We start from the raw sequence: 14,284 nt of genomic DNA, 5'->3' as shown, positions 1-14,284 counted from the left end.
TATTTATATTATGTATAGTATGACTACGCCGTGAACGGCTCGTCGGCTGCGCCTGTAACGACCCGACCACTGTAAGACACTGTACAAAAATACCGCTTATAATAATTAGTAATAATAACAACGCAGCCGGCGAGACTAAAATCTACGGCTATCAGAGATATGTCTCGACATGGTTCTTCGGGTGTCTCCGACGCGATACGCGTAAGCGACTAGCCCGTTTCATTGTTCTACGATCACCTACACGGATATGTTTCACTACGTGAGTCAGGAGTCCCGTGTGCTTCGTTTCCGGCAATATTGCAATGAAAGAAATGGCATAATTAGGATAAAATCTACCAATCGTCGATATTACACACGAAAATGTAATTAAATCTGCTCAGGCAACACGTACATATTATTAACGATTAATCGTCACATTATTAACGCATAAAATGAAACATCAGCTTCGTATTGCTCGATGGAAGCTAGAACGAGTATAGTAACAGAAATATTTGCATCGCACTTTTCTGCTCCTTTCCCTTCGATTCAGTCTTTAATCTTGGGATCTAAACTCCTGCCTCACCGAATAAGTGCATCTATGTTAACGTTGCTATTCCTTTATTCCTGTATCTACTGATATTTTTTTTATCAACTTATAATCATTCACGTTCTGTCGTCCAGGTAAATGTCCTTTAACAGAATAATGATTGTCAAAGTATAGTATTTCGATAAAAATTATTTTCGATATGCTTTCTGCGGATCCTAAGCTATGTGTAGGGCCTGCAGAGAATTCCACTCGGCGTATCGTTTGAATCGAACGTAATATTTCTTTTATTTAAATTTTGACTACCGAGAAAAATGAAAAAAAAAAAAAAAGAAAAAAGAACAGAAAATAGATACGAATATCGAATAAATATCAAATATCGCTGTCAAAATAATCTACAATTGAATTATTCTCATGCAACGACAGTACGTAAACGATAACTTTGTATTTTCATATCGATGAAACTTCTTAGAAAAAACATCCAATGCGTATATGTATATATATATATAATATATAATATATAGGTATATAATATATCTTTGATGATCGTAATAATATGCATATATGTAACGTACATATATTATATATATATTAACAAATAAATTCTCTTAAATCTCATACGTTCACGATATGTATACGATCTTTAGAGATTATATTAGTGAAGCCTTAATTAATCGTTATTTTACAGGTAAAATTTTGGGCGTATAAATGATATGTGTGTGTTGTGTGATATCGACACGAACCTTTCCAATTAATCGAAGGAGAATATTTATCTGTTTTAATATTTCATTTAATTCGATACTTTATCGTTAACTAATCAAATTATGCTGTCTATATAGATGAAACAAGTACACGATCGTAAGATTAAAATGCAGGCGTTGAAATAAAAATTTACAACATTCTCCTTGAATTTCTATTCGAATAACGGTTCGTGTCACGATGTAACATTATCATTAACCTAATTTCGATATGTAGTATTACTCGTAATATTAATGCCTTAACCGTATTATTTTCTCTAGTTATCGAATTGTAAAACACAATTTACTTTCCATGTTAATAATTATTTCACGCGATATAACTATAAAGTCTACGAAAAGTGTTCGATAATGTTTTACTGTTTTATCAACAAATAATAGCAATAGATTAATCAACCGAGTCCTACGATATCTACATATATGATATGTATACATATTACTTAATTTATCTGGCAATGTAACATTAAGAGCAGGATTTGTCTTTATACTTTCGTCGTTTCGCATAACAAGAATGAAATTTCTCGCGTTCGTCGAATATTGGTGATTTCTTCGACGCCGCGCGTCTCGAATAAACTTCGAACACATTTCGCAACTCGAGATACAAGCATATGTATTCGCACGTCACAATCCGTGTGTGCTACTATACGAGGAGAGGAATTTAAAGCGTCTAGTTGAAATTAACGTTCGTGAGGGAAAAGCGTAACTGCGACGTACACCAGTTTACCGTTTCATCTCGCGGCATTGCTGAAAGACGGTGTAATTTTATCATGCGCGTATAAGAGCCTAGAGTGTGAGCAGAGCCCACAAAACAGAAGCGACGAACCAGTTGAATGATCATGTTGGTGCTCTATCGGAATTGACAAGTGTCAGTTTCCTGTTGAGTATATTACGTTTCATCAGCAGTCGTTATTTCATTTCGACCGGGCTCGGTCCTTTGTGAATGGAGTTAAGTATCTGAACGATCTCAAGATATCACCGACAAAGACTGCAGGCTAAAGAGTCCGCCTGAACATTGATTACCCGATTACTCGTTTCGATCGAATGTTTCTTGACCCCGTGACAGATTCCCGATTCTTTCACAAATGTACGTCGGTAAACGGGATGAACATTGAAATAGGAAAACAGAGAAAGGATATAATTTTATGCAATTCGCGAGATGAAACAAGGCGGTTTGTAAGCGATGTAAATGAAATAAACAAATGATTCTCGGGATATCGTATATCGTAGGTATCATCGATTAAGCTGGCTCGTGAACATTTTCAGAACTTGAAACTGGAGAGTAGCAACTTATTTTTCATCTTACCGCTACGGAAGATTGTGACGTACGAAGTGCAACATTAAGAAATGCCGATCACTTCGTCCCAACGACTCGAGGAACGCGTTGATATGTATCAGATGAATGTCCGTGGATCATAAAATGATAACTAAACTACAGACATTCGAATTTCCTACGAAGTTATACTACGCATTCCGCGTTCACGCGAGCTTTAACAGACATCCATAAAATACTTGGCAACGATCTTGATATGTAACGTTCGATGAAAAAGGCTCGCACAATTATGAATATCGAGGGGCCTTTTTTCACCCTGTTATCGTACGTCGCGATTCATTTCATTTCGGATATTCTTCGATCGTGGTTTTCTGTTTATTTATAATCCAACACTACGCTCTCGAAATTCGATCAATCAGACGCGACGATGAAGATAGATGCGAGCGTCATATTTAACCGTGTCATTTTTCAATTAGTTAGACTCTCGACCGAATGTTACACTAACGATATGTTGAAACACCCGTTGATTGCTGACCGTTATAAACCTAATCGATCTCTCCGATCGACCAGAGTTTGAAAACACCCGATACGTGTATCTTTTTGAAGGATCTATATACTTTCCCTTTCTTCCCGGTGAAGAAGTTCAATACGAGTACAACAGAAAAAAACGACAGAGAAGATTTTCGAGTTTCTCGAATCTCAACGATCGATGTTGCGAATAACGATCAATTGGATCTTGTTATTTCCGTTTATCGCTAAATTCACTTAAATTTCAGAAGGTGCAGTTGTCGTAGGAAACTCTATAAAAAGTAGGAATATTATTCGTTCAATCGTGTCACGTCTCCGCGATCGTGGCACGATTGCTTAACGAGCAAGGATTGATAAATTCATAGAGCAAGCAACGCAAGTGACGAAAACTAAGAAGATGCTGTCGCTAGCAAGCTGTTGGCATTCGCGAATCAGGGGAATAAATTGCGTTAAAGGAATGTGAGATGTACTAGCGTCACGTGACCGAATATTGCAGTTAAAGCATAGCTATAGCGATGGTTAATAATTGTAACATCGTATCGACGTAAATGCGGAAGCTGCCAGTCGACGAGGTCCTTCCAGCGTTTTTTCCCACGCAGCCCATTTTCTCTAGCGGTATATTCTGCACATTGTATTCGCGGTGTTCGCTGGGCATAGTACACACTGTAGGTTTTGTTAACATCCTCTCGTCCAGATTGCGCAGGTTTCCCAGCCAAACAGAATACCACCGTAGTTTACAGTCGCATATTAGAGGGTTGTCTATGAATAAAACAGAGCGTTACGTGAAAGAGATAAATCACGAAGATGTTGAAAGGGGTGCGAATTTTCGTATCGGTTAAATTAGTTTTAATTCAGATCAGCAAATTTCACGACTTTCTTGAAAAATAAGTTCAAGAAACGCTCCAGTATCTTTCTATTCGTGTTTCAAATTCTGTTTCGTGCTTTTATCGATGAAGCTGCACGAAAGATATACGCGAAATTCCAAGAATTTGCTCCTACGTGTTCCTCCAGTTTAAGGAAGTTTCAGCAAATCCTTGACATTTACCTGTGATATCGATGTGTCGCAGGGTATCCACGATATTTTCAGTCGCCTCCTCCGGTATATGCGTGAGCTTGTTATTCTGCAGAATCAATGATTCCAAGGAATTCAGATTTTCGAAAACCGATAGCGGTAATACTTTGATCCTAGAGAAAAGAAACGCACCTCGCATTAAACAAATGAATCGGATGGCGGGAAAATATGATTTTGCAAACGGAATAGCAAAAATTACAAGTTTTTCTGGAGGTTCAGAAATGTAATGGAGTCGCCATATCCGGTGAAAGCATCCTCCGAGAGCACGGTAATGTTATTGGCCTTTAAATCGAGGTGACGTAATCGATGTAGACGTCGCAACGCGTCGCTCGGCACCGCGTGTAAATTATTATCGCTCAGTCGAAGATATTGCAGGTTTTCTGTAATGGAATTAAAATAAAGTATGCATGAACATTCTCGACGATACGCTGCTTCGAACACGTGTTTATTAAATGACGGAAATTAATCAACGAGAATGCGAAATGTTCAATGGAGGCGCGTCGAGTTTTTCAAATTTTACGTTATTCGAGGTATATTGTTGTTTCGAAAGTTGCATATTTTATCGGGATATGTAGGCAGAATTTTACAGATAGCTTTGCCTTCCGAAACTATTGATAATTGCATTGAAATATTGATATTAGAAAGGTGTTACTGAAAGAAAGAAAAAAGAAGAAGGATATGAAAACAAATAAGAAAGGGATAAATGCGTTGAATAATTATCATGCAATAATTTAGAATTCAGATTAAAAAAAGATGCAAGCATGGAGAATCATAAATATGTAAGTATTTAACCGTTAACAGCATGGGATGCATAAAAATGGTCGTAAAACAGCTTCCTTATTTACGGAGAAGTATATCTCTCTTAAACTGGTATTATTATCGATCGATGTATCGAAAAGTTTATTGAAATATTTCGCTCTTCTCTTTTCATTACATTTGATAATTGACATTTTTTAAATTGCTCAACTGCGTTATAGCAACGACGTATTATTCGTCGTAGAAGATGTGAATTTCAAATGCTCTTGATTCAGCCCGAGGTATAATATTGGTTCGATTGAGTTTAAAACTTGTTTATACCTCAAAGGGACGAACTTTATTATGTTAACACAGAGAACTTGAACCGAGTAGCAACTTTCCAGCAGAGAATTGCTGACATTTTTTGATATATCGCCGAGTTTAAAAAGCAACGAGTCCTTCGAAAATATATCTCGCGATGATTCGATATAAAAATCCTTTCATCGAGATTATGCGAACATCAGTTCTTAAACCACGGTTCAATTTATGTTCACGAAATTCCTCTGCTTCCCAGTTTGCTTTGCGTTTATTAGCCAATTATAGGTAGACAAATATTTTGAATGCAGAATAATTGTTCTTAAACCACGGTTCAATTTATGTTCACGAAATTCCTCTGCTTCCCAGTTTGCTTTGCGTTCATTAGCCAATTATAGGTAGACAAATATTTTGAATGCAGAATAATGAAAATTCTTTCAAAATTACCATTGCAAATTCCTCTGTACGACAAAACAACGTTGTCGCGATAATCCAGCCACGATTCAACCTCGTTTTGGATAATTGCTTTCGATTGGAATAACCGATTAATCGGATACAAAATCGCACTGGACACTGTCCAAAATAATTTCGGTTGTCATGGCCTTTGTCATGGCCGATTCATCGTAATCGAAAATCGGAATCGACGGATTTCGTCGTACACGTTTAATGGAAAATCCATCGGATAATTGATTATTCGAGGTGCACGACAACACGACAGAAATAATACCGTTTCACCAGGCATATCGTCGATGGCTCAAAGGAATTGCATGAAATCGTGATTACGCTTACCCTCGAGACCGATGAACGCATCCGGATCCACATGGGTAATTTGATTTCCGTCCAGCTCCAAAGAGTTTAATTGCGTCAAGTGGGAGAACACACGGGCCGGGACTTCGCGAAGCTGATTGTGAGCCAATACTAACGAATCCAAGCTTTTCAGACCTGTCAACAAGGAGAAAGAGAATTTTTTAGAAGCTTCATCGCTGAGGGTCGACGTTTCCCTGCGCGTCACAGGTAACCACGGATGGTTATGCTAACGACGTTATAAAGCTTTACACGCCAATAGAACGAGTTTCTCCTGCATCATCTTATGTCTCAAGATCGATATAGAAAAAAGTAGCAAAAAAAAAAAGAAATTAAACGCTTTCTCGAACTGTGTTTCTCTTATAATAACGCGATAGTCGTGACTGAGTTTCTTTAGATCAATTCCTTCTTCCTTTTTTTAAGCATCGGAAAAAGAAATTAGAAAATTATGGCTCTTTTTTACTTTAAGGTGAGCTAATTTGTATCTAAGAATAAGTATACGCATAATAATTCAATCGATGACCTTATTGCCCGTATGGAAAAAGGTCGAGGATGTACGCGCGTGCATGCACTGTGAGGTTATGGGGTTAATCAAACATGAGTGGATTATAGCGATTTCACTAGGAAGTCGGTATAATACTAATCGATTCTTTCTTAGCGAAACTGACGCGTAACGATTTAAAACGAAACTGCAATCGGCAATTTGGAACTTTAAACACGGGATTTTAAACCGATTTCTAAAGAAGTCGATGACTTTATATACGATGAAAATTATCTCGAACGTATGACGGAAAACAGACGATCGTAATTGTTTCTAGGAATAGAACGATGTCAAAGACTTTAACGATACTTTGGGTAACAATAAGGCGCGAAAGGAAACTCGACTGAAGTCCGGGAATAGGGCTAGGAAACGAAGGTAGACGTACCTTCGAAATCACCTTCCTGAATGGCGGTGATCCTATTCTCCTGTATCTCCAACTTCTTCAGCATGTCCAGAGTTTGCAGCGCTTGCGTCGGCACTTTCGTCAACTCGTTTCCTCCCAGATTCAACCTCCTGAGTTTCCGACTACGATTTCAAGGTATGTTTATTTGCAATATAATTTCACGACCTTACGATTTTTCACGGCCATCGATCCGTTGTTTAACATTTCTGAGAATTAATCGGTAATTCCCAGCCGTGAAACTCGGGTTAGAGATGACTTACTTGTGTAACCCTTCGAAGGCGTCCTCTTCCACGATGGAGATCTCGTTCTCGTACAAGGAAAGAATCTCAAGAGTGTCGAGTCCCTCGAAAGCTTTATTATGGATGGCCTTGATCTTGTTGCGATTCAGGTTCAAGATGAGTAAATGTTGAAGATCCTTCAAACCGATAGACGGCACCGAAAGCAAAGTGTTCTGCGAGAGATCCAGTTGTGTCAGACCAGTTCCTGTAAAATGCCGCGATAAACGATTCCAATGAATTTCTTTACTCTGCTCATTTTTCACTCACGCTGGATAGATTTTTGAGAGGGGAACTAGCAATTATACCTACTTTACGTTCTTTGCAACGAGACCTTATAGTATCATGTTCCCGGTGTGCAAAGAGAAGTTTCAGTCAGCAAATAGAATAATAAGAGAAACAGTATGAAGACGTATAAATGAAAGGAAAGAAATCAAAAAATATGACAAAACAGAAGAACGAATGAAACAACTGTTCGAAGAATAGAAAATAAGGAAGGAATAAAATGTGGTTATTGAAAACGAGAAGACGAATAAAAGGTTGGAAAAGCAAAACAGCAGCAGCTGAAAGTTGGTGAAAAGGAAAGAAGAGTAAAATTGACACTTAAACCTAGCGTGTAATCGAGTCTGCGAACCAACTGCACTCAGACGAGACGTCGCCGAGACTACGGTTAAAAAACTTTGAATAAGCCAGGCAGAAGGAGTCGAAGAATCAAATGAAGGAAAATTCTGCGGCGACGACGAAAGTTGCGGTTGGATTAAAACGTTTTTCATTTGAGCGATTAAAGGCAAACGAAGAAGTTAGCAGGCACTAAAGAGACTTTAAAGAGACTTTGGAAACTGTCACTGAACGACGAACTCACCGATGGAACTCAGGGACGATTCCTCGAGTTTCGCCAGGCTGCTATTGTGGATGGTTAAATGGCGGATGTCGAGGCCAAGGAACACGTACGGCTGTAATCTTGGCAGGTTGTTGTGCCTGAGCCTCAAGTAGAAGATCACCGCGTTCGTTTTCCCTTTGAGCGAGCTCATGACTGCGGTGATGTGAGAGAGGTCCGTGTACTCGCAGACGATGTCTAAGCCGGATTTCTTCAGGGTGCAGGAACAGGGCGATATCACTTCGTGCGAGGGGCATATCTCCGATGTTTGTGCAAAGCTCAGACCCATTATCAAACTCACCGTCAAAACCAGTGTCCATAACCCGTTCTCCATCTTTTTCTTACACCGCCTGTTGTTTTCTTTTATCCAAATTCGATATTTTCCTCCTGCTACTTCCTTCTCTTATCTCTCTTTATCGCTCTCGATATCTTTTGCTTCCGTTCCCTCTGTTTCTGTCGCTTTGCTATTCGACAGAAATGACTCTGTTTGTCTTTTTGCCTTGCCTTGTTCGGTTTGCTATTCCCTCTCTACCCCTCTTCGGCAGCTTTCCACTTGTTTCGCCCTCTCTGTTCCTGTACCTGCAGCCTGCTACTTAGCCTCTGCTCTTTTCATATCCATTGTTCGCTCTTCCTCGGTGCTCCTATACGTCGAGTCTGTAAACGAGTGATGAAAGTGGTTTGCTCTTCCGCGGTGCACCGATACTCCGAGTCTGTAAACGAGTGATGAAAGTGGTTACGGTCTGTACAAAAGCCGATCGCGTATTTGCATCGCCGAGAACGCACCACTCGAACGATCACCCGAATCTGTGCTTCGGGATTGAGAAATTCAACGGATGTCATGGAAAAAATCTCGTCGTCTCCAAGATCGAATACTTCGTTTAATCGACGTACTACGACGTCTTCGGTCGAGAGAGAAACCGATCCGGTCAAATTTGCGTGAGTTTTAAAGAGACTGGGTCAGAATGTTAAGAAAAACCGATGTAACGGGTCGTTTATTCTTTCGTTATCGCGGGAATATATATTACGAATGCTATCTAATGAACTTTGGAATTTTATAACGTTAATTTACAGAATTTATATATAAGAAGGACTTTAATATTTGTTTATATAGCAAAATCCGGGCAGGATATCCTCGGTTTTCCAATTAAGCGCGATCGTAAAACGCATCGCACTTTACAATTACGCATGGCCGTAATTAGTTTTCCAGGAAATTCTGTTAATTAATCGTGAACAATGAATTCATCTGTTCGGAAGCAAAGCGTAGAAAACAATTGTTTCGCATAATTTGGTATACAGGAAAAAATAAAATACCCGGCGGATTAACGAGGATGATAGAACAATGAAAGATTATCGCTTAAAATTTTGCAAGAAAAATAAACGTTCTTAAAAATTGAAGCGATCTTCATTATAGGTCGTAAACCGATTATGTTAATTGGCTTAGCAATGTTCGTCGTTATGACTATAAGTTCAGATACATTATACGACATCGGGATCATCCATTGTCACGAACGAGTCCGAATTTATGACTTCCACTTACGAACGTTTCATGATAATCTGCCTGTTGTCCGCGTTCGTTCGAAAATCTTGAAATCACACACCCTCCTGTAGAGAGTTTAATTAAAGATAAAACTCGGTCGAGCTTTGTAAGTTCGGATTAACGGCTCGTTATGATCGCAATATGACGTGACGATATCGGATCGGTATTGTTCCGAAAAATTTACGAATGTCACACGTCCGATTCCACTTCGGTTAATAATTTATATTCGCTGCGACGTTATTTCACGCCATTTCGATAAACACCATTGTTCCAGCTGTCGTTGATCAACGAACTGCGAAAAGATCGGTGTAACATCGTGAAAAAAGCATATAGTATTGGTGGCGAGAGCAATTTTTCATCCAGATGTCGGAGTAATGTCTAAAAGAGTGGACAGACTCGACAAAGAGGTGTTTGAAACGAAAAAAATGTCCAATGTGCTTTTCGCCTTTTATCAGAAATATTTTTTCAACTTCGGATCTTGATTAAATCCGTATTGTTCTATTTATGGTGTTAAATTTACGCCTATTCGTTTTCCTATAATTTTCCTTTCTTTCGTTTCATTGCACCACGTACATCACGCTTTTTTCTCGTTTTTCTTTCTAAAATAGTCACTATTATCACTGCAACGTCAATTTGAATTTTTTCGATTCGAGAATTACGGTTTTTCCACTTTATGCGTCCTTCGTTATGTTTTTGTGCCCGATATACATGTGCACGAGTGGAGGCTGTCGAGGTGCCGGTGCAACAGTTTGGAGATTTTGACACGACGAAGTGTACTCCAGACAAGTTTTATCGGCATGTAAAACGGTCTCTTTGAAACGGAAAAAAGTACGTTTAAAGCGAAATGCGTATTTTGTTGGGTCTTTTTGTTTTTACCAGGGTTGTTCACTTTTTATGATTTGATTCGATGCGTAATTTGGTAGAGGTAGACCGAAAAGAAAGTTCACGAAAATGTTTGTCCCTAGACAAGCTCAATTCCCGACACCCAAGTGGCCTATTGTTTTCATTCCCTGCTCGGTTTACTACCCGGCTGTATTTTTTCCACGCGAAACTTCAACAGACCGAAATTAGGGTGAAGGTACCGAGGGTGAATAGGAAACGATTTACTGCTACATATGGATTTTGGATAACAGATAAAAACTGAGAAGTGAAAGTGAAAGAAATTATCGAACGATTAATAATCTACGGGTAATATTCTTTGTCACGATTCTACGATATTTGGACCATTGATTACAAAAATGGTAGAAATCGGTGACGAAAGAATATTTTCGATAAAAGCCACTTTTTAGAAAAGCAGAGTGTAAAGAAAGAGGGAAGAAAAGAAAGAAAACGTAAAGAAAAATCGTCGATAGAAATCTCTTTTCTTGGATGGGAGAGTATCGAGACGTTTCAGTTTAATTCCTACGTACAAAATTAAAGAAGAAAAAAGGAAGAAAGGATAAAAAGACCACATACCGATCCATGCAGATCACGCGGTGGTTTCCTTTGTCACTCGCGAGATACTTGATACGAAACTGCGAAGTGAAACAATGACGCGCACTCGCGTGATCACTGGTCATTGCTTATTAATGTCACTGCGTATCAAGAAACTTAGCCACGCACTTGATTAATCGAAACAGTGGAGGAGGGAGTATAACGACACACTTTTCTCTATCTACGATGTAATCGCGCGAACGATATAGCCGTTACTTTCGAGATAAACTTTTCCTTCATTCTCCTGTCACTTCATTCCCCGATCGCTCAATCGTCATCGATTAATCACGATCGATGGCACCGAATCGGTATTCTCGAAAATTCTCTTGGGGTTCTCTTCGCACTTCTCGAGCGAGCAATGATCGTGCCACGAGGTTTAACGAAATGTAACCAAGTCGCTGATTACTGAGAAAGCAACGCTGACTCGGGTAATCGCAAGTCCGCCAAATTCCTATCTTTCCATCCGCATCCGGTATTCCCCGCACGTAGTCGTTAATCGCTGCTGCATCATCCGCGTCGATCGCATCGCCAATTTGCGAAAGCCGGTCAGAGGTGTCTGAATGGCGACAAAGACGAGCAAGAACAGGAGGATCCGTAGCGAACGAAGCGATTAAATCCACAGTCACGGCGATCCAATTATCCGGAAGCAGCTTTTCGCGAGATCTCGCAATCAAGGCACCCGGAAAAATCGGGACCATCTAGCGAATAGGGAAGGTGTTCGTATCGTTTTCCTTTGGATTACAAATTCATCGGCTATCTCTCAGCGAGAAGACGATGGTCGGAACGTCTCGTGGTCGAAGGATAAGGCGTCTAGACGACTGGAACGGGACCGATCGACAATCCAAAGCTGCAGTCAGTGCCGGCCTCTGCTCGGTACCATAACGGAGAGCTGACCCGAGTGTCAGTTGGCATCATCATTGGCTCGCTAATGGGCGGCTTCCGTCCAGGGGATCATGGGATTCGCGACGACAGAAGCAACGTAGCGTACATCACGTCATCGCGGATCTTGCGATGCTTCTGGGCGTGGATGCTGTGGACTTTATCGATCCTCGGACTAGCCATCTTTCGACGTTACCGGTCACGGAAGAGGATCGGTCGGCGTCGGTGCATCGTTGCGTTCCTGGTTCTTCATTCGTGCGGGGTCGATTCGTTAACGTTAGAACGATGATTCGCGTGGGTGTCGCTACCGGTTTCATTCGAGATATTGGGAATGAATTTTGTATATTGTGTGCGTGACGAATACGCCACCGATCTAACATTTGGAATTAACTGATCGATCGAACTTGTACCGAGTCGCTTGTTAATTTTGTTCTCAATTTGAAATTAATATAAGTTTCCAGCCATAGTAATTTCCTTTATTCTGGTAGATTCTTTGAACCAGTTTCGTAAATTAATCGAATTCTCAGGTGTTACTATGAGAGTGAAAGTTCCAAATATTTTTAGAACAAATAATATTTAATATTTTCATCGTTAAGTTCGTGATACGACTATAAGCGAAGTTCCTTCGAATTTCAATTTCAATTTTGTAAGAAGAATCGCCCGACTTCTTTAACCTTTGACTTTCTTTTCGTATGTGGAGTAGGGAAGCTTTTAATGAGGTTTATGCTAGTTAAAAGTTTAACTAATGTATATGTGCGAGGGAGGACGTGTGTTAGGGAATTGGATATAGATAGGTTAATAAAGTAAATAATTAGAATTTCATAATACAATCTTACGATCGCATTTTTTCATTTTCTTTCTCATCTTGGAATTAGGATATTCTTCATATTACCTTCTTCATGTTATCTATGGTGGATGAAAGTTTAAACGCAGCCGTATGTGTCCGTTGATAGAAAATCGAAGTGATCGATTCACTTCTTTAACTTCTTTTCTTTTTTTATATAATAAGTATACTCCTTTCTCGACGTTTATGGTAGTTAAAAGTTTAAGTGATACTAGTGCGTGTGACAAAATATGCATGGGGGTAGATGTTCGAAAGTAAAGTTCCGTAGTTGCTTGCTTTTTATCTTTGTGAAATTGGAATTTTTTTCACAGAGTCTGTAGTACTTAAAAGTTTAAGTAACATATAGTTATAGATACGTTCTGGGACAGGGAATCGACGATGGGGTAGTATATAAAGAATGTTCAGATGTGGAGCAATCGATCGATTTCACCCTCTTGATCGTTACGTCCTTAATAAGTTTGAAAGCCACGTTTTTTGCTTCTTTTTCTGTGGAATTCGGTATTCTTCGACAACGGAAACTCGAAAAATATTTCATCGTATTTATCTCAAAAATATTTTTATCGACCACTCTCGTTACTCTCTAGCGTTTCATGCGTTCTGACGCAAAAGTTTTTATTACGAAAAAATGTGACCCCGTTTGCTATTTCTATAAAAAAATTCCTAGTGATAGCGTGTAATTCTATATATATATTTTTGTCTATGGAAAAGTTGAACGAAATGTAACTCTAACTAGACGAAGAGTGCACAAGATTCGAGATAGAAGAGAATTCGATAAGAAAGAGATATATAACAATAAGTGTCGTCGTAAATTTTCCGACTGGCCGTTAAATTGGTTCCGTGTAAACGCAATCGAATATTTTATGGATATTAAATATTATTTAGGGCCATCTTTTCGTTAGCCACGTCGGTGCACGCAGTATTCAGTTGCGCGAGATTACCGTTTTCGTGCTATAAATTCGTATTAAACAAACGGAGATAATTTAAGTCTGACACGAGATGAAAGTTTGTCGAGTAATCTGACGTTTTTACAGTGTCACACGCAATATCTGCTCGCAATATTCTTCCTTAATCAAACGCGAGCGATTTGAAATTCTTTTATTTTAAAACGCTTCCATTATTCACATTTTTTCATTTAAAAAATCGTCCACGAAAAAAATAGCAGATGAATAAAGTCGGTTGTGTATGGAAAAATGAAACGTGGGTTTTATTAAATTTAATAATTTAAACGCGCGTGTATTGTGTAATAAAGAATACCGAAGGGTAACGGTTTTAAAATTTGGATCAGCGTTGAAAGCCTTCCATTGTGTTGCAATATTGAGGTACAACAGCATGTTGTAATTGTAAGGGATGTGTCAAGGGTGACACGAATGGAGATGAAGAGACACGTGCCAAAAACCCAAAAGCGTCTTGTCTCGAAAAAGGTTTCTTTCGCATTCAGATTTTTTATTAATTG

General features: G+C 39.1%; 1 protein-coding gene across 1 annotated transcript; it reads right to left on the bottom strand.

Moving 5' to 3' along the window:
- Nucleotides 1-1,961: 1,961 nt before the first annotated feature.
- LOC108551685 (leucine-rich repeat-containing protein 70) lies at nucleotides 1,962-8,739 on the bottom strand. The gene is made up of 7 exons (XM_017905934.1): nucleotides 8,084-8,739; nucleotides 7,207-7,429; nucleotides 6,929-7,068; nucleotides 5,988-6,140; nucleotides 4,348-4,528; nucleotides 4,122-4,261; nucleotides 1,962-3,835 (listed from the first exon to the last, which is right to left on the bottom strand). Exons 1-7 carry the CDS (start codon nucleotides 8,430-8,432, stop codon nucleotides 3,573-3,575), a joined length of 1,449 nt encoding a protein of 482 aa, XP_017761423.1. The 5' UTR covers nucleotides 8,433-8,739; the 3' UTR covers nucleotides 1,962-3,572.
- Nucleotides 8,740-14,284: the final 5,545 nt, after the last annotated feature.

The sequence above is a fragment of the Eufriesea mexicana genome, unplaced genomic scaffold, assembly GCF_001483705.2.
Source record: "Eufriesea mexicana isolate 0111107269 unplaced genomic scaffold, ASM148370v2 scaffold4907, whole genome shotgun sequence".
NCBI lineage: Eukaryota > Metazoa > Arthropoda > Insecta > Hymenoptera > Apidae > Eufriesea > Eufriesea mexicana.
Note: the sequence above shows the minus strand (reverse complement) of the source record. Positions and strands in the feature narration are given on the sequence as shown.

Bases quoted from the DNA above. Each gene is read 5' to 3' on its own strand.
- LOC108551685 (XM_017905934.1), bottom strand. From the start codon at position 8,432: ATGGAGAACGGGTTATGGACACTGGTTTTGACGGTGAGTTTGATAATG. The intron at 7,069-7,206 runs GTAAGTCATCTC...TTGAAATCGTAG, and splicing joins GCCTTCGAAGGGTTACACAA to TCGGAAACTCAGGAGGTTGA. The intron at 4,262-4,347 runs GTAATTTTTGCT...TCTTTTCTCTAG, and splicing joins CTGAACCTCCAGAAAAACTT to GATCAAAGTATTACCGCTAT.